At 49.8% G+C, this 27,983-nt stretch overlaps 1 protein-coding gene across 3 annotated transcripts in view; it reads right to left on the minus strand.

Annotated features, from left to right (window-relative positions):
- The window catches only part of BCORL1 (BCL6 corepressor like 1), a 60,622-nt gene that overhangs the window by 3,131 nt on the left and 29,508 nt on the right, over positions 1-27,983 (minus strand). For 2 of the 3 annotated variants that reach the window (XM_040265176.1, XM_040265177.1), the window contains 9 exons: positions 26,260-26,425; positions 24,915-24,995; positions 22,444-22,833; positions 18,265-18,488; positions 13,596-13,817; positions 11,345-11,511; positions 10,452-10,597; positions 3,625-3,702; positions 2,474-2,624 (listed from right to left, as the gene is read on the minus strand). In XM_040265176.1, coding sequence (XP_040121110.1) covers positions 2,474-2,624; positions 3,625-3,702; positions 10,452-10,597; positions 11,345-11,511; positions 13,596-13,817; positions 18,265-18,488; positions 22,444-22,833; positions 24,915-24,995; positions 26,260-26,425 — 1,625 coding nt within the window. The remainder of the gene's footprint in view (positions 1-2,473; positions 2,625-3,624; positions 3,703-10,451; positions 10,598-11,344; positions 11,512-13,595; positions 13,818-18,264; positions 18,489-22,443; positions 22,834-24,914; positions 24,996-26,259; positions 26,426-27,983) is intronic. The other variant, XM_040265178.1, reaches the window with a different exon arrangement.

Consider the following 27,983-nt stretch of genomic DNA (forward strand, 5'->3'; position numbering starts at 1 on the left):
CTAAAAAGAAAGTCAGACCTTTTCACTCGGTCACTAAACCACTTTTAACAGATCCCTAGTATCTCCAGCAAAAAACCCTTCAAACTCTTTAGCATGATTATTATGCAAGACCTTCCAAACGAACCTCACTCAACCCCTTTGGCCTTATCTCCACCCAAGCTCTGTCTCTTACTCACACACAGACACACACACACACAGGCTGTATACCCCCACCTCACCAAGTACCAGCCATTTAATGCAGGACTAGCCCTGTTTTCTGAACTTGAATGTCTCAGTGCCTTTGCTCATGCCATACCCTTCATCCTTGCCTCCTCGGCAGCCCAGTGCAGACACCCTGTCACCCGTGAAGCCTTTCTCTGATGGAACCGGTTACTTGTCCCATCTTCCACAGTCTCCTGGCACTTGGTTTGTACCCCTATTATAATCCGGTAACAGACCCCATTTCAGAAAGAATATAAAAGAAATGCAAACTGTGGTTCTCTCTGTGGTCCAGGAAGGGGAATTTGGGGGTGGACCGGAACTTATATTTTTCCCTTGACACCTTCCTGAACTGTTGTATTATTAACAGTAATAAATCTGCTTAGGAATGTGGTCTTTTATTAGAGTTCATGGTATACTTGTCTGTGCCCTATACCAGACTGCAGTCTTTGAAGGCCAGAGCTATATTCCAGCACTCTGGGTTTGACCTGGTGCAACTGCTTAAGACATGATTCTGGATTGACTATTCTGTACACACCTAAAAATTATCCTCAGACGCACAGTCCTAATCTTAAAAGGCAGCATTTCTTCCAAATGACAGTGACCTCTATCATCTCACACAAGCAGGGAATGGGGTGTTCTGGGTTAAGAGAAAGGGGGTTCAGATGCCAGATCCTTGGACATCGCTTTCAAAGAATGGAGGAAAACCCCCTCAGAACACTGACAGTGGTGATCAGAATTCAGTCTTGCTTTGATGAGTCAGCAGGCACTTCTGAAGCCCACAGGGCCTCAGAGTCATCAGTATATAACACCCCCCCCACCTTTGAAGACCATTAATTCTTACATGGTGCCACATTTGTGTGGAAGGGCAGATTCAGAAGCAGTGCTCAAGAATGTAGCATCAAGAAAACCAGCTCTGCTGGGACCAAGCTCTCAACCAAATACCCACCTGCCACCCAGTTTGCTTACTGACGCTCAGCCCCTGGTTGCCCCTGTTCTGTCTGCACCTAAAGCACACTACCCTGGTCCTTTTACCGCCCGGGACCCAAGATCCTATTTCAGAGAAGGAGGTGCTGAATATGTTGGAGGAATTAATTAACTGTGCAATACTATATCCCAGAGGCCCAGCCCCGCCCTCAGGGATCAGCTTATGCCCAGAAGAATAAGGACCAAAAGCCCCTGAAACTTGATCCCTACTAGTGTCATCATAGAGGCTATTTTTATTATCAGGCCAGGGGGGAAGGGATGCAAAGAAAACTGTGGTCTAGTGGTTAGAGTCGCCAAGTGAGGGGCTCCCTCAAAGGGTTCCTATTTCATTGCCCATCGCCCCCCATTGTGTGCACCTCATGTGCTTTCACTTAAAAAAACACAGGGTCTGATATTTCAAAAACAGATATCAAAGAAAAAGTATACTTAAAAGTGTTTGCAAAGGTTTTGAGATATGCGAAGACACCAAGAAGAGGACACTTAATGATGGAGGCCAAGATCCCTGGAGGAGGGCATGGCAACCCACTCCAGTATTCTTGCCTGGAGAATTCCATGGACAGAGAAGCCTGGTGGGTTACAGTCCATAGGGTTCCACGGAGTCAGACACAACCGAAGCGACTTAGCACTAGCACAAGAATAAAAAGACAGTGTATTCTGTATCCTCCTAACCAGCACGGCCATGGCCCTGCAGGCTGCTGAGCTTTCTTCTGAATCACCAAATAAAGGTGACATTGGGTCCACTCTAATGCTAAGTACCACATATATTCTAGTCTCTGAAAATGGGTGATCCTCATTATAATATGTGTGGTAATCTGAGAGGACAGCAGCAATGCCATCACCTCACCACCATTAAGGCAATGAGCAACCAGCCTGTGGATTACTTAAGGACCCCAGTGGCCCCACAGCTATGGCAAGCATATGTCCTGGCTTTTCCAAGAATCTCAATTTCAAATATTCTGTCTGGCTGTGCCCAGAAACCACAAAAATCTTTCAGAGATTCTAATAGTTCACCAGCCCAAATATCTCCCAGATCATCTGTTACACCTAGAAACAGCACAAAAATTCTTCAGAGTGAATCTAGATTTTGGTTTTGGAAAACACACGTAGTCAATGCACCTAGAGCTATTCTGAACATATCTAATCTCGGCTGGAGAGTCAGGCTGGACTGGTCATATTTTCTCCTTCCTGTGCTCTAGCATTTGTTCTCCAGGTCTCAGCTTCCTGCAGGAGAACTCCATCCTTCCCAGGATCCTAGCACTCGGTCCCCATAGACCACTCAAACACTTACCCGTGGGACACTGACACTTGGAGGTTGTAGCAAGGGAGAAGAGGCTTATCTGAGAGCTCAAACATAAAATTATCCTCTTCCACATCATCTTCTTGATCAGAGCTCCCAGGAGGATTATGGAGGAGGTCACAGGCAAACCCGTCTTTTTCCTCTGTAAAGACATCATATAGGGAATTAGTACTTAGCTACATGCATGACACCACAGAAAAGAAATGCTCAACAAGATACAGATCCCTGGGTGGGGCCAAATGTCTCTGTTCCTTGGGAGGGCATGTGAACGTTCTAGACCCAGAAGGTAGTGCTTAGTGGCCACAGATTCATTATACTCCTCCACTTTTCAACTGGGAAAAAAGCAAGGAGGTGTGAAGGATTTGCTGCCCAACTGCTGGAGACAGAAGCCTGAAGACACCATCAGCAGTCAGAGGCAAAGGAAAATACTTGCCCTTCAAACTGCAGCTTTGAAAGCTGCCCGCCTGCCTGCATGGGTCCCCAGAAACCCAGTGGCAGGGACTAGGCCTCTGACCTTTCCTAGCTGCACGTTCGGGTGTGCTCTGTTCTCCTGCTCCAGCTTCCCCCAAACTTAGGAGTGGGCACCTTTCTCAATCTGGGTGAGCGCTGGATGACAGCCATGGGGAAAGGCTCACTACTCTTGACAGAGGAGGGCTCAGGCCAGGGCTAAGGACTCGGGAGCTGGCAGCTCTCTCAGAAACTCTGTGTGCATCCTGGGGAGAGGGTAGGGAGGGATGGTAGCTGCCAGATGGGGGGCTGGGTCCCTTTTGAGTGTGAGCAATACCAGAAGAGGCAACAGTGCACATGGGGGCTTCCAGCAGGGTTAGGACAAGCAACAGAGGAGAAAGGGAGCTTGGGAGAGAGAGAATTTACAAAGTACCCAGGGTGGGGAGTGGTAGAGGGCTAATGACGGATGGCTTTGTCCAAATCAATGGCATCTCTTGATTTTGGCCACCAAGTTCTGAGTCTGAGAGAAGCATGGGCTGGAGTTGGGGGTGAAAGGGTCTGTAAGCTACTAGCAGGTGAAGAAGGGCTACCTCCATTGGGTCACTCCTGTCTTTGAGAAGAATCAGTGATACCCAAAGCAGATCCCATACATCTGAGACATAGAGCAGGGTGGGAAGCATCCACTTAAAGCTTACCCAACACAGAACTGCTGTAGAAGTCCCAGGAAACGCCAGGATCACCCTCTGCCCGGCCCTGGAGATCTGAGAGGTGATCTGATGAAAGAAGAAAGGGCAGTGAGAATAGGGGGTAGACTAAAAGAGGAATCTAGAAGCAAAGTATATTCATCTGGCATTAGGAGAATGGGCGATGGGAAGGAAGGACCACAAGAGGGCCAGGAGCGACCCGAGAGAGATCTGCTATCCATCAGAGGCTACAAACTAGTGCCAAGAGCCAAATCTAGCCCACTGACCACCTGGGTTTTGGCCCAGTGTTTTAAACCTCCACAATTTAATTTAACTTCTAACATTTTATTTTTTATTTATTTATTTATTTTTTTTAACTTCTAACATTTTAAAGTTGGGAGATTTCACTTAAAAATTCGGATTTCCAAGTGTCCTTGAAAAAAAAAATCAAGAGATCTGGCAACACTGTATCCACATTACTGCATGTCATCAGCTGGCTGGAGGGAGAGGGGACATGTGTGTTCTCCAGTTCAGCAGGCCCCAACCCAGCCTGCCTGCTCTCTAACATGATCAATCTGAAGGCATTTAGGCCTGGGATCCCTTCTTCAAATGATGTAGAGCATTACTCTGCAAGCAGAATCCTAGATCCATCCCAAGATTTAAGTCCCCTGCTGGTCACAATGTTCATATATCCAATTGTGATCTTGCCAATTCAAAGGAAAATAAAGGAAGCATAATTCCTTCTGTCTCGTCCTTGAAAACATGGAATGGTTGGAGGGATGACCAAGTTTATCCTCATGAAAACCTATTGCTTCCACAGCAATACCCAAAAGAATTAACAACAGGTATTGAAACAAAAACTTGTATATGAATGTTCCAGAGCAGCTCTATTCACAATCTCCAAAAAGTGGAAACAACTCAAATGTCAATCAACTGATGAAGTGAGAAACAAAATGAAGATTAACACAATGGGATAGTAATCAGCCATTAGGAGAAATGAAGTATTGAGACATGTTACCTACAACATGGATGAAACTAGGAAACAAGGAGGCTAAGGGGTTAGGACTTAGCGCTTTTTCTTTTTTTTGGGTTCGTGGCTTATAGGATCTTAGTTCCCCAACCAGGGATTGAACCCGGACCCTGGCCTAAGTTGGGTTAAGCTCCAAGTTCTAACCACTGGACTGCCGAATTCCCTCTCCCTAAAAAACCATTTCAAACAACCTTTTGCTTACACAATCTGAGAACTGACATCAGGCTACCTCTTAGCCTCCCTGTTTCCTAGCTAAGCATCTAGATGAATTGTTTCACCTCTTGGCTCCATGTGGACAAAAAGCAGGATTCCATGGCAAATTCAACTGTATCATCTGTGGGCACATGGCCCAGTGGTTGCCAATGTGCCACGTAGTACAGTTGGCAAGTTGATTTAGCTGTGTATGGTTGCCACCTGCCCTCAAGTGACACCTGAGCAATAGGACAGGAGAGAGTCCAAAGGGCACAGGTTGGGTGAGGGTGCCCCCTGAAAAGCAAATCCCAGGAGGAAGTTGGTAGCTACTCTTAAAGGATTAGAGCTAAGTCCCTGGATAGAAGGCACCACCACATTCCAGGATACCTTCCCTTTGGGTCACACATTCTATCAGCAAAAGTGCCCATCAGCTGTTGTGAGCTACTGAAAGAAGTTTGGTTTTTGGCAACCCCCTAGGAGATGAGGAGTTTCTTCTGAGAGGAAAAGACAGTCAGAGAGAAGCTTTCAAAGTAATCGCTGAGGAGCCAGAGTAGAAAATCCTTCATCACATATATGAGATCTTTTGAGTATTCCATGAAAAACTCTTGAGGTCCCAGATGCCAGCTTATCTCCTCTTCTGTACCCTGTGCCATTTGGGAGTTGGAAGTAATTTCTTCCAAAGGCATCTGTCAGGTAGGTGACTATATTTGGTGCCTCGCCCTGCACTAGGTGTCCTGGATACAAAGGAATGAGACTGTAAGTTCCCCAAAGTCAGGGACTACATCTGTCCTGTTCATCACTGTCTCCCCAGTTCCAAAGCGCAGGTACCTGGCACAGTAAGAGCATAATAAACACCATGGGGGAGGTAAGAGTGGGGAGAAACTACTACAAGGCGAGACTAGAAAGTCAAGGGCTTGTCTAGCCTGCATGCTGGCACATAAGCATTCAAGTGACTGCGGTCACCAGAGGACTCCAGCAGAGCAGCCCTCGCTCACCATACTCCCGGGGCTCCTCTCTCGGACCTGCCTTCGGAGGCCTCCAGGAACTCATCTAATTCTCCTCACTGACAACAGATCTCTGTCATTTGCAGGTGAATGTGCCTTTTGAGATAGCCCGAAGTCAACTGGCACAGACAAAGATGCCAAAGTCAGAACTGGCCCACGAGTGGTGCACAAAAGGAGCCGTCGCAGTCTGCTTGACCGGGCAGCTTCGAGGCGCGTTTCCACATGTGTCTCCATGTACAGTCAGGATGAAGAGGGAGTCCTTTTCCTTGATTTTCCCTTGTCCTCCCTGTAACTTTGAGTTCTTTTCTCTTATCCTTGCCTTCAAAAAGTACCCTCAGCCCAGCAATCTTGCTTCTAGGTATATACCCCAAAGAATTGAAAACTTGTATTCAAATATTTGTTCACGTGTGTTCACAGCAGCACTAGGCACAGTTGCCAAAAGGTGGACACAACCCAAATGTCCCTCAACTGATGAATGGATAAAAGAAAATGTGATCTATCCAGAGAGGGCAAAGTATTCACCATTAAAAAGATGCTACTATGTGGACAGACCTTGAAAATATGATGCTACATGGAGAAAGTGAGCCTCAAAAGGCCTCATATTGTATGATTCACTTTTATACGAAATGTGCAGAATGGGCAAATCCAGAGACAAAGTAGACATGTAGTTGCCAGGGGCTGGGGTTGGGGGTGGAAAACAACTGCTCAATGGGTATGGGGTTTCATTTGCTAACTACTAAGCCACTTCAGTCGTGTCCAACTCTGTGTGACCCCATAGACGGCAGCCCACCAGGCACCCCTGTTCCTGGGATTCTCCAGGCAAGAACACTGGAGTGGGTTGCCATCTCCTTCTCCAATGCATGAAAGTGAAAAGTGAAAGTGAAGTCGCTCAGTCGTGTCCGACTCTTAGCGACCCCAGGGGCTGCAGCCCACCAGGCTCCTCCACCCATGGGATTTTCCAGGCAAGAATACTGGAGTGGGGTGCCATCGCCTTCTCTGGGGGTTTCATTTCAGGGGGATGAAAATGTTTTGGAGCTAGATAGAGGTAGTAGTTGTCCAACATGGTGAACACACTAAATGCCACTGAACTGTTCACTTTTAAATGGTTAATTTTATCTTACATGAATTTTGCCTTGATTAAAAAAATATTTTTAAGTATTCAATGTGAGTGGTGGCCCTGGCAATAGAAGTTTCTGTATTTCCTAGGGTCCCATTGTACCCCTGCCCATCTCCTACAACCAAGTCACCAGCTGAGGGACATGAAAGGGGAGAAAACAAAAAAACAAACACTCATCGACAGGGGGTCATATGGCCGAGGTCTCTGGCAGGAAAAACAAAAACCTGTGATTCAGTGACCTCAAGTGGTAAACTACTAACCCTTTCATTGGTGGAAGGAAAAGCAGTCCTGAGAGTTCCTCCAATGCCCCAACCCAAACTGCAACAACTCCCCCCAGCTCCCATATTCTTTCCGACAGAGGACGAAAAACCAGTCTGTTTTCCCTTGGCTAGGCTGCATATTACTCTTTTCTTCAAAGGGTCAAAGGGAAATCAGTCACATGCCTGCCTGTAATCAGGCCCAAGAAGGAGCTCTTCCAAAGGCCTCTTGGAAGGTTTGGATGGCTTGGTTCTCCAAGGACAAGGATGAGAGACAAAGGGTTCACTGTCTGACCTCTAGTACCCAGAATTGTACCTGAAACTTAACAGGTGCTCTATAGACACATGGGTGAATGAGCACAAGAAGAAGCTGCACTATACTCTTCAGGGTCTCGGGAGACGTGGGCCTCACGCTAAGCAAAGGCAATGGAGGAATATCTACACTGTCAACCCACACGAATCACCAGCATCTTCTGCTTTACAAAAGAATTCACTACAGGATACCACTCCTCCGTGTAGTTAAATGAGGATTTGATTCCTCGAGTTTTCCAGGAGAGGAGACTTGCACAAAACGAGGGATGCTCTGCATGAGGCACAACCCTGATGCTGGCCCCGTGTCCGCCCCTGACACCCTACAGGGATTCGCCTTCATCTGCTGCCCAGTGGGATCCCCACTAGGGGAGGAAGAAGACAATGAATCTGTGGGGAATTTGGTCAGGCAAACGCTTGCGGATGAACGGCAAAGAGCTTTTTAACTACCTCAGCCAGACAGGCAAGGTAAAAAGAAATCCAGAAGTCCACACTGGTGTGTTGAGGTGTAGCGGTTGGGGAGGTAGGCCAGAGGAGGGAACCGCCTCCCCAACCTTCAACCTCATGGTGCTTCCAGCAGCCACTCTACCCAGTCATTTCCTGAGATTCGGGGCAGGGGAGAGGTAGGGAGCTGATACTAAACAAGAGAGACACTCCATTGGAGGAATTGAAAAAGCTCCTGGTGATGGTTACTCAACATTGTGAATATAGGAAAAGCCACTGAATTGTTCACTTCAAAATGGTTCTGTTAGGTGAGTTTTCCTCAACCTTAAAAACCCTAAGTGTTAACCTCTTATCCCCTCACAACAGCCTTTGAGCTCAAGTCCCCCCTCCCGGAGCCTACTGACGGCTGCCAGTGCCTGCTTCCCTGGCTGCCAAGGTCCTAACCAGCTTGAGCACTTTCCCTAATGGCCAGTCAGAGCTCTGCCTTTAACTGGCACTCAGTATTTGCATGGAAAAGAGGTGGCCCAGTTTTAACACTCCTTTCAGCTCCTGGCCCCCATTATGAAGTTATAGCTCCATGCCCATAAAGTTGAGAAACAATGTCAAGAATTGAATGAAGGTGTTCAGCCTGGAGAGGCTAGGAAGTGCCAGAATTCAGGAAAGTCTTCTCTTGTGTCCACAGCACAGACTAGAACTCGAGTTAGTTTAAGGAGGCATCGAAGGCTTTCCAGTAGTTGGGATTAGGTAAAGGACATGAGAAAAGAGAAAACTGTGTTTACTTCTCATTTTTTAACTACTTCAAATGGTTTCAACATTCAAACTCCTTGGGGATTTTGGAGAAGGAGTCCACGAAGAAAAGACTTTGTGACCACGGTTAGAGACAGCCCTCAGTAGAGTGGTCTCCAGCCCAAAGAAGCCTCTGGATGAGACCTGCTGGTCAGAGGAGTGCTTCACGAGGCGCTTTTATCATGTTGAGATGCTCTGGGTGTTCCTGCGTGCCAGCTTTCCCTTGAAAGTGAGTGGAGTGCAGACAACACACGTTCGTGTGGAGGAGAGTGCAGAGCGGTGTGTGGGAAGAAGCCACAGAGGGTGGCCTGCCCTGAGCCTCACGCAGCCCAGTGATGGTCCAGGTAATCTGAACAAGACTCCTCACTAGCCCAGAGCAAATGCCTGAAGGAGTGTCCCCACGTGGCTCTGCCCTCACAGACAGGCCTGGGCCCCAGAGCCGGTGGAGGAAGGAGGTAGTCCTCCTGCCTCAGCCGGAGAGGCTGGGTCCGGCTGTGGGGCGGAATCCTGGCTGTGGACTGGATGGGGGCAGCCAGGCAGAGGTCAGGGCCTCCCTCACAGCGTCCCATCACTCCCCTTCCTTCAGTACCTAGAAGGCCCTTCCCACCTAGTCCTCCTTCCACAGGGACCTTCGGCTCAGGCTACTACTTTGTTTCTTCCTCCATCATCAGCTGCCTGGTTAACCTGTATTCCATAAACAAATGAGCTTCTGTTTGGGAGCCTAGTACTGTACCTGATGGTGGGGGGTGGGGGGCGGGGTACAAACTGAGGCCACAGTCTTGGAGAGAGGAGACAGCCTTGGGCCAAACCCTTGGTCCTGCCAGCTTCCAGCATAAGAGGGGCTCTACCATCAACATCGAAGCCTCTGAAGAGGATCAGTGACAACCTCCAGCTGCTCCATCCACCCAACTGCACTTAGGCAGGCTGAAGAAGTCACTGCTGGAGCAACAGCCAAGCTGTAATATCACACAGGAGGTGGGGTTCCTTTATTCAGAGGTCAAGTCTGAGGAGATTTCCACTGAGCATGCCCAAGCCAGACTTCCCTCCTCCCACTGCCCAACTCCGTAGAGCTATCTAACTGCAGACAAACACCTGTGATCCACTAATGAGAAAACAAATGCAAGTTGGTTTGTGGTGCTTGCCATGGGCCTTAACACTACTTTTCCAGAGGGGGCAAGTGAGGGAGGAAGAGCAAAGAACAGGAGGATGCACAGGGAACATCACAGTTACCACAGGGTGTGAGGAATAAAGCATGTGGAGGGGTCCCAAGGGTTGAACTTTGATCACCAACAGAGATAAAGTGCAAGTGCAAAAACAAAAGCAAACTATTAAGTGTCACCTCTGCAACTGGCAGACCATTCAAAGCAGAAGTCCACACATTTTGCCCCAAACTCAAACTTCTAGTGGGGCCACTGTTCCACAGAGGGGCCTACCTCACACACAGAGCGGGAAAAGGGGTCCCCAAGGGCAACCAGGGCCCTGAAGAGGATGCATGCAATGACGCTCACAGCATGGGGACAAGAGGAAGCTGCCTGCTGACTTTTCGAATTTCATAGAGATTTCTGAGTTGCCAAAAAGGAACACGTGAGGAGAGCCGATGCCCCTCGTAGGAGCCGCTTGAAATGAGTGAGATGAAGGGTATCTCGGGAACTCAGGGTCAGAGCCCTGGTAATGAGGTTTTGAGTCTGGGTCATACTCACCACTGAGAAAGCGCTTCATGGTGTCACTGCTGGCCAGCTTCATGGCTGTCTGTCCTGAGTAGGTGGCCAGCGTGGGGTCAGCCCCATAGGACAGCAAAAGCCAGATGGTCTCCAGGTTGTCATTGACCACTGCATCGTGAACTGGCCTGCAAGGTGACACAGGTGAGAGCAGCAGGGCCCAAGTGGGAACCGGGGTGTCTAGGCCTCAGGCCACCTTGGCACGGAAAGCAAGTGAGAGGAGCCCAGCGTAACATGGGGAAGAGAGCAGGGAGCCACTGCTGGCCTGCACTGCCCTCCATATTTCCCTGCCTCTTTCTCCTCCCTCCCAGTTCTCTCTCTTATGTTCCCCAATGGCGCTCTGCTGGTTGTTCTGGAGCTCAGGGGAGAATAGGCCCCTAACTGAGGATAAACTTAGACAAGATTCTGGGGGATATGACTGGAAAACCCAGATGACTGCCCCTGAGCTGCTCCGCACACCCAGCAGGTGGCCCAGCAGAGCCCACAGCCTCTGATCCAAGCACCCCACCACCACTTGGTATGCAGCTCAGGGGTCAGTTTCGCCCAGGAAGCAGGCCCTCACATACAGCACAGGAGAATGAGTGCAGTTTCTTTAAGACACGGCAGGTGTCCCTTTTTTAAGTATATAGAGATCAACACAAGAATCAAATCTGGGATGTTACCTCAAGATCAGCCTTCCGATTCCTAAAGCCTGAGATTCTGCCTGAAGACAGTGCCAGGGATGATCCCCAGAGAACCCCGGCCTCCCATCAGTGGGCAACGTGGACTGGCCAACCAGGGACTCATCCATCCTGGCCTGAAGTGGGGTGGATTCTCTTGAGGGAGGGGCTGAGCAGGGAAGAGGGGTAGGGGAGACAGGAGGGCAGCCTTCTTGCCTGGTGCCATCCTGTGCGCTACAGTTCACATTGGCCCCGTGCTCCAGCAGGATGTTCAGGATGTCAGTCCAGCCCCGGGAGCAAGCCTCATGCAGGGCCGTGTAGCCTGCATTGTCGCGGTGATTCACATCTTCACTGTCTTTCTGGAGGCAATAGAGGACAACGTCCTGTGGGGACAGGGAGGGCGCCGTGAGCAAAGAGAGGCCAAACTCCTGCAGTCACCTGGGTTCGGTTGGAAGCTCTCCACGTGTCCGAAGAGTCTCAGAACATGCTCTTTAGTCCAGGGACTGATGGGCAGATCTCAGAATCTACTGTCAACTAAATCAGTCCTGAGGTGCCAGCTTTGGGCAGTGTCCTCAGCAGAGCGGAGACATTTCTAATTGGTGACAACACTGATCAGGGTGTGGGCTGTGGGTGTAAGCCCCTCAGAGAGGCTCACCTGCCCACCCGGAGCTCACACCCTCAGGCGTCCATGGTCTGACTGCCCGTTCCCTCGTCCAGGGCTTTGTGAGACGGCCCCAGACCAGAGAAATGAGACTTGTGCTGGCAAACACCGCCTCTGGCAGTTATTTGAGAACAAGGAAGAAAGAACTGGTGTAAGTACCATCCCTGGATGTGTATCCCAGGGCAGTCAGTTCCAGCCCTCCCCGCAAATGAAGACTGTTCTGAGCATCATCCAGGGTGGTCAGTCATCCATAGTAATGATCAGCATCCCTGAGCTGAGATGACAGGGCGATAAGTGGGACTCCAGGCTGAGAAGCAGCCTAGCTAGCTGTGGTGGATAAGCTGAGGCAGAAGGGAGAGGCAGTTCCTCTTCTGAAGGAAAGAGGCTGACAGCAGCTACCAGAGGCCTCTGGTCAGCTTCCCCAGGCCCCGGTGAGATGGGACTCAGCCGTCCTGACTGACAGCTAGCACACCAGCTGGCTGGCTAGAGCCTGTGTGCCTGCGTGGGGGTGCTGCCTTCTGGACACGGAACTTCACATTGTCTCTACCCAGGGGATCACGAAGCCCCCACCCTTTCCACCACTGCAGATATCACCTCTTTGTCCTGGCCTCAGACGCCTCCTCCTTCCCTTCCTCCTGTCACAGGCTGTCCAACCTGCCCTTGCCCTGTCCTGATTGGTTCACCTATGGTCTCCTGCTGCCTGCTTTGGCCCCAGGTAAAAGAAACTCACTTAAAGGGAAAGCGCTGGTCATCATTTTTTCTTTAGATCTCCCTTGGCAGCTATCCAGGCCGCCACACTAGGTGCTCAAGACAGATAGGTGGCTTGCCAGTGAGACAGTGTCAAGGTGGCTCTCTTATGCCAACCCACCTGGCTGGGAGTGCAGCTGTCTTTAAATGAGTCAGTTATGGGTATTGGAAGCCTTAAAAGGAAAAAAAAAAAAAGGAGGACCTACTCTATAGCCCAGCATTTCCATACTTCAGAGCAAATCCTGGGGAAATAACTGGTGTGGCTGGCAAAGGCACATGGTCAAGGAGCTCATATCCACAAAATACGCTCATATCAACAAAAATGTCCAGCAATGTCATTGAATGAATCTGGCTTCTGCCCCTACCCTTTAGGAATCAGAAAGACGCTGGTGTGAATTCAGACTCACATATACATAGCGCTTGAGTGACTGTGGACACATCACTTAACATGGCTAACCCCTGATTTTCTCACCTGTAAAACAGGGTTAATCAAACCTACCTCCATAGGCTTACAGTGAAGATGAAAGGATATGAGGCAACGAGAGCTCTTAACATGACCAAAGAGGTGCTCAACAAACACCAGCTTCCTTTCCAGTCCATAGGGAAGCAGCATAAGGTGGGGGTGAGCGCAACTCTGCCCCTCCAATGTACTCGACCCCTCCACTACTGGAGGCCAAAAGGAGGGGAAGCTGGAGGGAGATATAAAGAGTGAGCGATGATCACCCCCATTCCTCTCTGAGTGGGGAGCCATGGCACAGGGAAATTCAAGATGACACAAAAACCCCCAAATCCCATTTCTGGCCTATGAAGGTACTGGATGATATTGTCTTACCATTTCAATGCTATTCATCCTCAGTTGACTTCCAATCGGATTTGCAAGCCCACACAGCACATCATGATGAGGCAGCCCCATAGGCCATATACACAGTAGGAGGGGGCCATCCTGGACTTAAGCCCCAAACAAAGGCCTGGCCAGGCCACAGAAGAGCCAATGGGGAGAAGGTTATCCACAGATGCTGGGGCAACAATATCCTGTGGAAATGAGGGGGTGTTCCTTACCTTATACCCAAGGCGGGCCGCCCGCTGTAGGAGGGTCTCGCCAGCATTTTTGTTCACTATGAGACGACGAGCCTCTGGGGGAATCTGCCGGGCTGTGGGTGACTCGGAGGCCTCCTCTGGGCCAGCACTTCGAGACTTAGAGGGTGTGCATGGTTCTGTGGGCTTCGCTGGGGTGGGAGATTTGGGAGGGCGTGTCTTCTGCTGGCTCCAACGCCCTTTGCTCTGGAAAGCAGAGACACAGATCAGCACAACTCACCTCCGCATTTCTACCCAGCAAGCAGATGCAGAATGGCTCAAGTCCTCAACCCCGAAAACCAAGCAACAACGAAGGGATTGCTCCCAGAGCTCGAGGGGATATGCCAGCTTCTCTCACACACTCTGCATGCCTTCTTTACCTGCCTTGATCCCCATGTGTTGAAGTTTTTAACTAGTCACCTCGATAAATAAGCAGAAGCAAATTCTCAGGGTGAAGAGAGGTGGGGACAGCTCGCTATGATGGAAAAGGCACAGCTGTGGAAGCCTTCACTCTGTTGCAAAAACCTTCCCCCAACAGCCAACCCTCACCAGGCTTTCCCTACCTCCTAGCACACTGTCCCCCTGGATCACACTCGTGCCCACCTGGGCTGGTGGAAAGTGCTCAGGCTCTCGAATCGGACAGACCAGCTTTTGAATCCTGCCTCTGCCAGCTACTAGCTGCAAGACCTGGGGCAAGACCCAACTTCTCAGAGCCTCACTTTCACCCCAACAGGGTCTTTGAGATAATGACCTAGAGCAGCAACAGAACAATGCACAGTGGGTGCTCACGAAACATTACAGTCCTTTCCTCATGAATGACCCGTGCTTGTCTCCTTTCTTCTCCCATTTTGAACTGGAATGTCCAGAACAGGTTCTCATGTCTGGCACACCATGGTTTATTGAGTCCATAGGGGCAGGTTATTTGTCTCTTTCAGATGAGAGGAAGGAACTTTAGACAGAGAGAAACTGTGTTTGAGGAGCTGTACTCAAGGAACCAGACCCAAGGTGCCTCATGTTCACCTGGACCTAAGTTTGATGATGAGATTCTAAACTTGGAGTTAATGCCGTAAGCGGACAAGACTTTGGGGGAGCCATGGACGAGGAGGGTATGACTTGCACGTGGAAGAACATGAATCACCGGGGGCCAGAGGACAAGAATGCCTCCATCAGACTCTAAGATGACTGTGATGATCCCCACCTCCTGATAGTCATGCTCTTGTGTAGTCCCTTCTGCACAGGAGAAGGCAGAGATGATGGTGTGTGACCTCCAAGGCCATGGCCTAAAAGATAATGTGGCTTCTGCTTTGCTCTCTTTTGAATCACTCATTCAGGAGGAAGCCAGCTGCCAGGTCATGAGGATAGTCAAGCATCCCTTAAGAGGCCCAAGGGGCAAGCAAAGGAGGTCCCCCACCAACAGCAAGCCTCGACTTGCCACCTATGTGAGGGAGCCACTCAAGAAGCTCCTCTAGCCCCAGTTGAGTCTTTGCATGAATGGAGCCCTGGCTGACACCATGACGGCAACCTCATGCATGGGAGACCCCAAGTCAGACACAGCAAAGCTGCTCCTGAATTCCTGACCCCAGAAACTATGAAATAATACATAAACTGCTAAATCTTAGGGTAGTTTGTTGTGCAGTGCAATAGATAACTAGGAGGGCTTCCCAGGTGGGTCACTGGCAAAGAATCTGCCTTCCAATGCACAAGACCCATGTTTGATCCCTGGGTCGGAAAGATCCCCTGGAGATCTCCCTTGGCTAACCACTCCAGTATTCTTGCCTGGAAAATTCCCATGTATAGAGGAGCCTGGTGGGCTACAGTCCATAGGGTGGCAAAGAGTCAGACACAACTGAGCAACTGAGCACAACAGATAATGAATACATCCTACTTACCCAAATCCCCGAGAGCATCAAGGGCTCCCTTAAATCTTGTTGTCTACAACACTGTGGTCCCCACTGCCCTTTCTCTACACATCCAGAACACCTAGTCTGAATCATATAATCCAGTGCCTTATGTCTGACTATCAACTTCCTTCTGTTGTTTCATGGGCAAGTCTGGCCTCCCCTGCTACATTTTAAGCTCCCTGGGGTTAGGGTTCATATTGTCGTCATCTCTTTTGTTCCTTATAGCAATTAACTTGGGGTTGGGCATGTCACTGCAACAAACATTTGTTGACTTGATTCAAGCCAGCTATACACAGAGCCCTGGGCAGCCAAAAGAGTTGCCTAGAAAGACAAGAAGCCGGGAAAGAAATGGCACCAGGGAAAAGACATTGACGTTTGTTTCCTCTGGTAAACTGTAAGAAAAGAGCTGCTCTCTATCCACATCCAAAAGGGCAGAGAAGTATACCAGCTAGCAGGAAGGCCCTGGCTATGAGGGTAGAATGTGGCTTTTTTGCCAGGAGGACAGAGGTGTACAATGGCAATACTGGAGGATGCTGGGTAAAATGCCCAGATTGTTGCTAAGCCAAGTGAGGAGCCAAAGGGTGATTCCCGTCAAGGGGCCAGAGCTGGCAGAGAAAATGGAGGCTGCCAGAGAGAGGTAGGAGCAAGAGCCCCCCTGCCCTGCCCCCCTTGCTTGGAACCCCTGTGGGAAGAAGCCTTTGGCTGATGCGCCAGCTTCAGTGTTGCAGGCGCGTCCCTGCCCTCCCCCTGCCTTGATTCTCACTACAAAGCACTGTGCCATGGGGGCAATTGGAGCAGGTGGCGGTGACTGGGAAAGAAAGAAAGGCGGGAGGGAGAAAGGGAGGCCCTGGGAAGGCACAAAACCTCTCTGGGAGAACATTTCAGTGGACACACCGCCTGGCAGAATTACCAGACAGAAGCATCAGCATGTGCTGCTGAATGTCAGGTGGCTCGTCACCTTTGTGTGGGATGGAGTCATGTAAGTGGGAAAGAGCAGGGGATGAGGACGTCCACCTTCCACCAGAGCTGCTCCGGGTGGCTGCGTTTCCCTGCCCAGCCTCACCCTACCCGTGTCACCTGAATGTAGACAGAAGCCACCCATTCACAGGGTGGAGGCATATGGAAAGGGTAGGGGGTGGGGGTGCCCCAGGGGCAGCCAGGCCTGCCTCATGCCTCAGGTCTGTCACTCGGACCACTGAGTAACCTTGAGCAAGTCCCTGAACCTCCCCAAACCTTGGTTTCCTCACCATAAAATGAGGACAAGAGGGCCCACCTCTGACAGCTTCTGTGGGAACTGAGTGATCGTGTGAGCAGAACACCTGGCCCAGAGCAGACGTCCCGATTCCTGCCTTGGCCCCTCCGGAGTCTCCAGGAGCCAGCCTTGCTACCTGGCCTTCCTGTGTCTCTGTCCCCTCATTCTTGCCTTGGTCTGAAGCTCAAGGGTTTACACCAGACTCAGAGACAGCACTTGACCATTATCAAAGCCTTTCACATCCAGTGCTTTCTTTGTTCCCCTAAGCACCCTTGTGGGATGGAAAGGCCTGGAAGTATCATCTCCTTTTTTTAAAGATGAAGAAATAGGCTTGAGTACTTTGTTTGCACTGAAATCAGATTCCAGAACAAGGATGGGGGACTTGAGCACCTGGGTCTCCTACCTTTTGCCAGTGCCACTCAGGGACCCTGCTCTGGAGCTGGAAAGAGCCATTAGAGTCACAACCACCTAAACCAGCCCAATACGACCTTTTGATTTTTGGTTGTCAAGACAAACACATATTACAGGCATACATTTGAACCTGCGCCTCGCATCTCTCAAACATCCTCGCACCTCCAGGATGAGGATCGTGTGATTTTCTTTTTTTCAGTTGTATGGTATGGAACTGAACACCAATGCCATGAACATGAGAACCCAAAGAGACATCAGTTTTGAACAGGGGTTCTAGTGCCCTTGCTTGGCTATGGATTGGTAGGCACTCATGAGAAGCACTGAGGAAGCACAGAAACTGAGGAGTGGGGTTGTGAAAGTACAGCATGACCAGTCCAAGTGGAATTCCTTCAGCCCCACCCTCAGGCAACCTTTGTCTGGACATCAACATCCTTGCTTCTACAAATTGTTTTCTACCTTGATTGACTCAGAAAACTTCCTGATTGGTTTCCAGTGAGTTAAGCCCAGACAAAAGCTTCTTGATTGGATGTTAACAAGCTATCCAGGCTAACATTCTGCCATATTCTCTATCTCTTCCCTAACTCTAAGGAGATCCAAGGATTGTTGAGACAAATTCATCCTGAGCCAAACCCTACGGTTTGTAGATGCTTATTATTAGCTCTGACTTCAGTTCCATTCTTCAAGCCTACAGCCCAACCCTTCTAGAATTAGTTTAAAACACTGTAATAAATATGAGTTAATTCAATCCCCCCATGCACTCACCCGGGCTTCCCTGGTGGCTCAGACATTAAAGGATCCACCTGCAATGTGGGAGACCTGGGTTCAATCTCCGGGTCAGGAAGATCCCCTGGAGGAGGGCATGGCAACCCACTCCAGTATTCTTGCCTGGAGAATCCCATGGACAGAGGAGCCTGGTGGGCTACAGTCCATGGGGTCGCAAAGAGTTGGACATGACTGAGCAACTCACACTTTTACTTTTTCTGTTCATGCACTTACTCACTCACTCAGAAGACTGTTCCTCAAGGAGTTTATGGGAAACATGCCATCCTAGCCTAGTCTCCATCCTCAACTTCCCTGGCTGATAACGTACCTTTGCATCTTCTGAGACCGTCACCATGTGTTTGGTCTTGCACTTTCGTTTTCCTGATGGCTTTTCTGAATTTTCAAGGCAGGCTGGCTCCTCAAGGTTATTTGGGAGGAAACCATTTGGTGAATCTGAGATCCCCTGGGCTTTGTTGGGCAAGAGAAGGTTCCTGTTCCGGAGGCGGTGCTCTGGGCTCTGGGAGGAAGTCTTCTGCTTACGGGCCTTTAAATCTGCAGGAAAGAATGGATGTCAGGGAAATGGCACACAGAAAAGCAACGCCCTCCTCTAAGCTGAATCAGAGGACTTTGGGGATTAGAATCTCAGGACAAAGTTGTGTAACTATTCCCTACCAGTATCTCGTGCAGGGATGCCTATTCCACTAGATGCTTCTCGAACAGACACTGTGCTTCTACATCAATGTCCCTCCCCTCCAAGCAGAAGACAACTCCCAGCCTTGCTAGCAGGGGGTGGCCCATCTGGCTGTCCCAAAGATGAGGGTCTATTTAAAAGGAAATCAGAACTTTCTCAGCATTTCGCCCCTTTGTCTCTTTCTCCACTCTAATATTAAGCAAAGCTAGCAGCTCTCCTGAAGTGAAGCATGTAGTATACTAGGGGCGAGTAAACGGGAGAAGGCGTCCCTCACAGCCTTAGCCCTACCCGCCTGTCTGCCCCACTGGTCTCTTTCCAGGCACTCAAAGATCAAAGTGGCACAGAAACTCCCTGAAATCAGAAGCTGCCACGGGCCAACTTAATGGAGGGGCAGTCACAGAAACCTGCTGCCCTTCATAGCTGGAAATCAAGTCACTGGGACACACTGAGCAACATCTCTAATTCTAGTCATGGCTCGCTGAACAGAGCACATTCCAATTTCCAAAAGGCCTGCTGGGAACTCCATTACCATAAGCTTCATCCAGCAGGGTCAGTCCTAAGCCCCATGGGGTTGGGCGGGACAGATTGAGTTGATCCTTATCTCTTAACATGACTGTTACATGGCATGGCCACTAGCTGTGTGGTTGCTGAGGGCAGGTCATAATCTCCCGGAGCCTAGTTTCCACGTCTGTAAAATGAGGAGGATAGAATCCACACCACCCTTTTATAAAGTGTAAGGCATCATTACTGTGTTATTTAAGTGTAAGCTTTTAGGCAGGACCATGCCCATGTAGTCTTTATCTCCCTGCCAGGACTGGCCACCATGCCTAGTGAACAGTGAAAGATGACTATGTCTCTGAAGTAACTGCAGCCTCAGTTTCTCCAAGTTGTGAAATGAGGGGGTTGTACAAGATCCAAGAGTTCTCAACCCGCCTCCCTTGACCTTGGCTTCTCTTACGTGTGACATTGCCAAGGGCAGATCTAAATGGAGGAGCCATCATCACAGCATGAGGAATTCTCCACAGGTTACACGCAGCTCTCAAAAGGCCAGTTGTCACAGCCCCCCATTCTCCCAGCTCTCCGTAGTCCACCAGTGGGTCCCCGCCTCTGCCTAAGAACTGCTGTGCTGCTGTTTACAATAGCCAGGACATGGAAGCAACCTAGATGTCCATCAGCAGACGAATGGATAAGAAAGCTGTGGTATATATACACAGTGAAATATTACTCAGCTATTAAAAAGAATGCATTTGAATCAGTTCTAATGAGGTGGATGAAACTGGAGCCTACTACACAGAGCGAAGTAAGTCAGAAAGAAAAATACCAATACAGTATATTAACCCATATATATGGAATTTGGAAAGATGGTAATGATGACTCTATATGCGAGACAGCAAAAGAGACACAGACGTAAAGAACAGACTTTTGGACTCTTTGAGAGAAGGCAAGGGTGGGATGATTTGAGAGAATAGCATTGAAACATGTATATTATCATATGTGAAACAGATCACCAGTCCAGGTTTGATGCATGAGACAGGGTGCTCAGGGCTGGTGCACTGAGATGACCCTGAGGGATGTGATGGGGAGGGAGGTGGGAGTGGGGTTCAGGATGGGGGACACGTGTACACCCATGGCTGATTCATGACAATGTATGGCAAAAGCCACTACAATATTATAAAGTAATTAGCCTCCAATTAAAATAAATTAAGAAAAAAGAACTGCTGTGCTGGATGGCTTCTAATGACACTTCAAACCAGCACATTATCAACCAGGCCTTTTAATGTAACCAGTTTGGGCTGAGGCAAAAGAGGAAGGAACAGAAGCAAGTCTTGTGAAGACCTCAGGAAACATGGGGAAGCCATATTACAGCATTCAATGCTGCAGGAAAAGCAGCAGCCCCTTCCCCATGTACTCAGGGCAGGGTAAGCTCTGGAGTTTATGTGACACTGGTGGAGCACCCTCATGGTAGCACCAAAGGGAACTGGGAGTGAAGGTAGCAGGTATGTGAGTGGCAATGGTTCTTCTTATCCCCTCTGCAAATCAAGGAGAGACCCAAGCCCAGGATGAAAAGAAAGATCATGAGGCTCACACGGGAGTTGTCTGGTCTAGTTTGGTCTCTGCCTGACTCTCTGATGTCAACTTGAAAGAGGGTAGTAATAGGAGGAATTGGAGCTTCTGGAGAAGAGAGATGTTTGCCAGGCAATTCCTTCAAGAAGAGTTAGCATCAGATCTGGAGAAGATCATAGGCCAAAGCCAATAGACTCAACTCAAAACCTGTAGACACACACACAGAAGGAGAATGATCTGGTTTCCAAACACTGGAGGTGAGCCCACAACCAGCAGGATGCCTTGCCGAGTGGCACTCCCATGCTCCTGGAGGTAGTTATGTTGAAGCTGTCAAGAGTGCTGTGGTGATACAAAAGTGAAGTGAAGTTGCTGAGTCATGTCCAACTCTTTGCGACCCCATGGATTGTAGCCTACCAGGCTTCTCTGTCCATGGAATTTTCCAGGCAAGAGTACTGGAGTAGGTTGCCATTTCCTTCTCCAGGGGATCTTCCCGACCGAGGGATCAAACCTGGGTCTCCCACATTGTAGGCAGATGCTTTTACCGTCTGAGCCCCAGGGAAGTGGTGATATAAAAGCTCCTCTTTATCCTAACACAAGTGGCTGAGGTCAACTGCTTGACAACTCACTCCTGACCAATCCATCCTGGCTCTAGCAGAAAAATGGGCAAGTCATCCCCACTCTCACACAGTTGACAAAAACTGGCTCAATTACTCTCTTAAGTGTGGGGATAGATATAATATACATCTCTACTTAAACAGGGCCAGAGATGAGGGTTAGCCTTCTTGGCATTATAGCAAACCCAGAATATACTACCCACACCAACATGGTTGTTCAGTTTTCACTAATAACGAGATTGCAGACATTTACTAGCAGCTCAGGATGAATACATTATAGGAGACAATCAAGGGCAGAGGTCAGAGAAAGAGAGTGAAAGACAGAAGTGTTTTAACTGAGCCCAGAGATGTGCTTTTCGCTCATCTAGAAATCCACTACAGGAATGGGCCTGAAGAGCACTTAACAGAACAAACTGGTATCAGCCTTGGTGACAGTCTGTGCATCTGACGTGGCCAGAGAGCCTGGTGTTCTCCTCGGGCTCCCCACTGTTCCAGCTCAGGTCCAGGAAAAATGATGCCACCTCAGGTCATGTCAAAGCTTCACTCTGCCTCAATAACCTTTGTGGCTTTAATCAAGAAAGCCAAGTTGTGCCTGCCTCTACTTGAACTTCTTACGTTGGGTTGAGGAAACCATTGTACTTCTTTTTAACTTTAGGGGCTGGAGGCATCCCAGGAAAGGCAGCCAATGCCCTTTTTCTTCTCGAACTTAGGATTCTAGGAGAGAAAACCCAACCTCCCACAAGACCCAACTCCCTCAAGCCAACCAGAGAACTGCCTGGTAACCAAGGACATCACTGTGGCCATGCCCACATGTTCAGATTTACATATATATATACACACACACACACATAAAACTGGAGGGCTTGGGCATACATGTCCTCAGCTCATCTGCAGGTCAGTGGGAACTCATTCAATCTCAACCCCAAGCCAAGACCTTGGGACTGCAGTTGAGTGACCCCCTCTGGCAGCTGGGGATCATAGCACCAGGTTTCTCTGGGTGCAGACACCTTTGGCAGGTGGAGAGAAGGCAGGGGTGGGAGTACCCATGATGCCTGAGGGTCCCCAGAAGCTGGAGTCACTGTGGCTTGGGGATGGGTGACAGCAGCTGCCTGGGGCAGCAGCCCCCCGCCAGCCTTACCTGCTCTCCCTTTCCGCCGCTGCTCTTCCTCCTGCTCCGTCAGGTACTCCCCAGTCTGGTATTTTCGGCTCTTCTGCCGTCTCCGTTTCTTCCTCTTCACCAGGCCCTCCTCCTCGTCTTCCTCCTCCTCCTCATTGGTGTCCCACATTTGCCGGGCAGCCTCTGTTCTCCAGGGCATCTCCCGGGCACGCCATAGGTGCCTGCGGCCCTGGCTCAGCAGGGTCTTATCTTGGGCATGGTGGCTGCGATACTGGGTGTCCCGCTGGGTCTTTCTCACCTTTCGACGCTTGGCCGGGGTGGGAGTCACTTCCTCTTCCTCCTCTGTGGGGAAGACTTCCTGGCATCCCATGTCACTGTCTGCCATACCAGCAAAGGAGCTACAGATGCTTCCTGCGGGTGGGATGTACAGAGGACGGTCATGCATCTCTTCAAAGGACTAAGAGTATGGTGTCGAAGCAAGTGCCCTGGATTAGGAGCTAGCAGGTCTGGGTTCGAGTTCAGGCTCTGCCAGTTATTGGCTGTATGCTCTGGGAAAGTTCCTTCACTTCTGTCTCCTTGTCTATAAATTGAGAATACTGTTCTGAGCCTTACTGACCTCACAGGACTGTTCTGAGGCTCAATTGAGATAATTCACTCCAAAGCACTTTACACAGTCCAATAATTACACAACTGTTGAGTATCCAAACCACACACCCTTCCCCATCTGTGCTGCCCTGCCACTTTCATTCATTCCACAAACTCTTAGTGCTTACGAGGTGCCAAGAGTTGTGTGAGGGGCAGGAGAGGGCCACAGGGTTTAGTAGAGGGTGAGGGAGGGCAGACTGACATGGCACCCCACCCCGGCTCACTATGTGACCCCCAAGCTTGCTGACAGATCCACCCTGCGCAAGTCGAGTTGTCTCCGAAGGTTCTCAGGAAAAGTGAAGCAAGGAGCCCCTTTCCTGTGACAGCCTGGCTTAGGCCCGCCCAAATGCTCCAGAGCCAGGCCCTCTTCCCTTACATTGACCCCACCTTCTATTGAGCGGCCACGAGTCCAGGGGTGGAGCTTTCTCCCCAGCTCAGCTCCACTCCCCACCCCGCTGCAGCTGCGCCTCACCGCTGGGCAGGCACTTCCTCTCCTCTCACCACCGCCCCAGGACGATGGGACCTTTCCTGCCCTCTTCTGCCACTGGCCAAGAGGCCATTTTCCTCCCCACTCCTACCCTCAACTCTGCTGACAACAAGCACAGTCCTAAGCTGGCCCAGCTCAGCAGTCCAGGAGATCTGACATCGTCCTTGGAAGTGGCTCTGAGACACCACCAGTTTTCTCTTAAGACCCAGCTATTAACTCGGCAATCCCCAAACCCAAGTGAGGTCAGCAGAAGAGAAATAGTTCGAGGGAATTCCCGGGTGGTCCAGTGGTTAGGACTCCAAGCTCTCACTGCTGAGGGCCTTGGTTCAACCCCTGGTTGGGGAACCACACGGAGCAGCCAAAAAAAAGAGAAGAAATGGTTCGAGGCAAACAGAGTGGCACTGGACCAAAGCTTCAAGTCCCTCAGTCAGACCACTTAAAGACAGCAAATGTCCAGCAAACTTTCCATTATACAGACCAGCCAGGGAACGCAGTGTTCTAGTTAATCTAATATTCTGGTTAATACGAATCACCATAGAGATCACCCAGGGATCACCAATTTCTAAAGAATCAAATACACTATGCTGTGTTTAACACTAAAATGGCAATGGCTGTAAAGTAATGGCTCTTTGATGATTCAGAGGACACTTCAGGATTTGTCAAGGCCTCCAGGCTGTCATTACGAACCCCAATTACCACAGTGCTCTCCATGTGCTGAGGTGCTCGTTAACAGAATGTCAGATAACTGAGTTTACACTGTGCCCTGCTTCTCCATTCCATTCACTTTGCCTGGATATCTGGATGAGCCCAGGCAACCATTTCTAGCACTAAGTACCAACTTGGAGGCTAGCAGACAAGAAGAGTGCCTGGCAAGAGCCATCCTTTCTTAGACACTGGGGGTTGACTAGTACAAATTCAGGGGACCAAGTGTGATTCTGCTGGCCCTGATGACTCAATAACTGTTTCCGATTTTGATGATGCTTGTCAAATGGGGCAAGAGGAGAGAGGCCCAAAGATTAAAATGTCTGTGCCAGTAACTGGCCCCAATAATCAAGAGATGCCAAAGCCTGGAGCAGAACCATTTTTCCTGAGTGGCACAGGCTTTTCGTCTTTCCACCAATGGCTGCCAATAAGAGGTGTCAAATCCCTGTTCTGAAAAGCTAAGCAAATCGTCCTAAAATCGTGGGCAATGACCCAGCTCCTACCCTAGGCTCTCTTGTCTCTGCAGGGAGCTGGGCATCTTGGCACAATGAATGAAATTCCCACCTCTCCACTTAGGCCAATGGCAAAATGGCTCCACCAGATTTCTACCTCTCTGCGGAGAAGTACCAAGATGGGCCTCAGCCTCAGACTCACTCACCAGACTGACTGCGCGTCCGGGTGCTGAGGACCACGGGGATGAAGTCACGGAAACTGCTCTTTGCTTTCTTCTCTAAGGAACCTGGAGTGGTGTGCGGTTTCAGGGCAGAAGGCAGAAATATCACAATCAGAGGCTCAGCACAGGAAAGCCCCCCACCCTTGCCCTGAAAGGCTCAGATGGGAAGCTCAAGGGCGGGTTTGTGTTTTGCCTGCATTACATTTATTAGCTCCCCAATGCTGCTATCAGGGCTTCCCTGGTGGCTCAGTGGTAAAGAATCCATCTGCCAATAGAGGAGATGTGGGTTCGATCCCTGGGTCAGGAAGATCCCCTGGAGAAGGACTCGGCAACCCACTCAGTATTCTTGCCTGAAGAATCCCATGGACAGAGAAGCCTGGTGGGCTATAGTCCATGGGGTCGCAAAGAGTTGGACGCGACTGAGCACACACACATGCTGCCACCATTTAAGTATCTCTTTTAGAAAACAAGCTTTTCCTGGTGGTTTTTGAAAACTGAGGGTTGGGTCATGTTGGCTGACACCAAAAAAGGCAGTGTATGGCATCAATGGGCTGGCACACCACAGAGTGGAAGGCCTGGCTGCCTGGACAGCTGTGAGTCTGCTGCACCACCACAAAATTCTAACTGAGCTGGAATAGGTCCCAGAGAACGGATCTTGGGGGACTGAGCAAGGCAGGAAGATGGGAGCAGGATGCGGCGGATGGCAGAAAGCTGCTATGTAAGAAGAGACTATAAAGGGGCAGGCCATCTCAGACAGGAAGGCTGTGAACACAGGCTACTATGGGCGGGACTACACGGGCTTCTCTCTGCAGAGGGTGCCAAGGCACTATCATTGGCATAGCGCATGCATTACGTACACACCTCCCTGCCCCAAACATCCTGTATGTCCCTAAATAATAAGGGTTTAGGATTTCTCTAGCCATGCTATCTAGTTAATTTTTTAACCTTTATAATGGGAGTTTCCAAATATACCAAAGGTAGAGAAACAGTGTAAATAATCCCCCTTCGGCCTCAATCCTCATTAAAGCCGTTTCTTCTCTGAGCCTAGACCCACCACAGGCTAATAGGCTGGCTACTCTGGGGTTGGACTGACTCTTGTGTGTCTGAAAAGCACCACTTCAGAGTGTGCCTTACTCCAGCAACCAGGGTGAGCAGCCCTGCTCCTGTCTCTCTTCTCCTTCCACTTTCAGAGGTGTTAATGATCTCTCTCTCCTCGAGTGAGCAAGCCCCACTTTCCTGGTCAGTGTCAGAGGCCCTCCTCCCCGCCCCAATCTGCCATTGGGATCACCCTGCAGCCCAGACAGAGGGCCAGGACATGCGCAGGGCCTACCTTCCTCATGGCCATCGGCTCGTTTTCCTGGAGATTGGGACTCCGGCTTTGTTGGCTTCCGGTGCTTGTGCTTTACCCTGACTCCATTGTGCTCTTTTCCTGAATCTGGAGCCCCCCTGGGGCTTTTCTTGGTGGGTTCCTGGGGGTCACTAGGTGGCTTCCGGCACTGCGGAGAGGTAGATAGTGTCAGGTCCAAGGTCAGCTTCCCATTTTAAGAATGTTCTCTTAATGTTGAGCCCTGTGCCCTGATTCTGAAACATGGACATGAGCTGCCCAGGCATGGGCTGGGGGAAGGAGCAGTCCTGTGCCTTCCACAGTGGGCTACAGAGGCTTTTTGGACCCAATCCAGCGCCCTAGCTAATCCCCATAGACATCCATATCCCACCATTTTAAACAGGTCCACAGAGTCCGCATTCACAAGCCAAATAAACACCCAAAGTTATTTGAAAAGGTGCAAAGTCAGGCCCCATACTCTATCTGAACAGCAACAGAGAGACCGACAGAAAACAAAAATGCCTCTTCTGCAAGTTGGGTGACTACATTGTTCAAATAACTTCACTGTGAATAGTATCGACAACAACAACTGAAAATAATTCTCACATGGGCCAATTCAAGAAAAAGTCTCTATTTTCATGTATAAATTAATACTAGAAAAAGATTCCACTAAGGCAAGAAAAGTCTGCCACGGGAGCCATTCTAATCTCCCCATACTTAGGAAAGACACTGAAAAGGCTCAGGCATTTTCAACAATGCCCCCTTACACTTTGTGGCCCTTTCACCTTTTCCAAACACTCTCTCTACCATTCGATCTGTTATTCTTAACAACCCTGCAAGGAAAAGCTAATAATCACCCTTAGTGAAGAGATGAGGAAACTGAGCCTCCAGGGTAAAAGGTTAAATCATTTGTCCAGGGTAATACAGTCCAAGGTGTCCACTTGCCTCAGGGGCCACCAGGAACCAGGCCAGCCTGCAAGTTAGCTGGTGTGTGCCTGTGGTGAGAAAATGGCCAAGCTGGGACCAAGACCCAGGGGTCCTAGCACCCAGGACAGGCCTCTTCACCTCCGTTCTCATTCCTCTCCTCTTCTTCCTTCTGTGCTTGTGACTCCACTGACTATGCTTGGCTCCACTCATACCTACTGCCTGGTGCCTGGGACAGTCACAGTGGTCGTGCTTATGCACTGTCAGGATACTCTGAGCCTAGCAGTCACATATTCTCACAAGCTCTGAGATCTCTCCACGCCATCCAGCAAGAAATAGGGCAAGAGAGGGACTTTCAGTATTGCAGTGTCCAGGGAGTGTGGAATAAGCAAACCATTTAACAATGATGCAAGGAAGGAAGGCAGAGTGGTTTTCCCCTTAAGCAGACCTGCACACCACCTTCTAGAAGGTTATCATGATCCAGCTCCAGCTAAGGGGATGGCAGATATCTTACTGATGGAGCATCTTCCAGCAGGGGTTGGCAGGGGGACTCCACAAAGGCACCAATCCCCGTCAAAGTCCAGGGAATCCTGCTATCCCATCAACTCCTCCTGCTGCTTACCCAGTGGAGGGCTGAGCTGGAAATTCAAGTTCAGTTTCTCCCTTCACTTGCTGCAAGTTCCTACAAACCAAAGTGTTAGGAGAAAGAAAGACATGGGGAGGAAAGAAGACGGGCACCAGCTGCTTCAAGTGTGCCCTTCAGGTATAGTCAGAAAACAACTCCTTCAGGTCATGGGGAATAAAGT

Source organism: Oryx dammah, unplaced genomic scaffold, assembly GCF_014754425.2.
Source record: "Oryx dammah isolate SB20612 unplaced genomic scaffold, SCBI_Odam_1.1 HiC_scaffold_23, whole genome shotgun sequence".
In the NCBI taxonomy this organism is placed as follows: Eukaryota; Metazoa; Chordata; class Mammalia; order Artiodactyla; family Bovidae; genus Oryx; species Oryx dammah.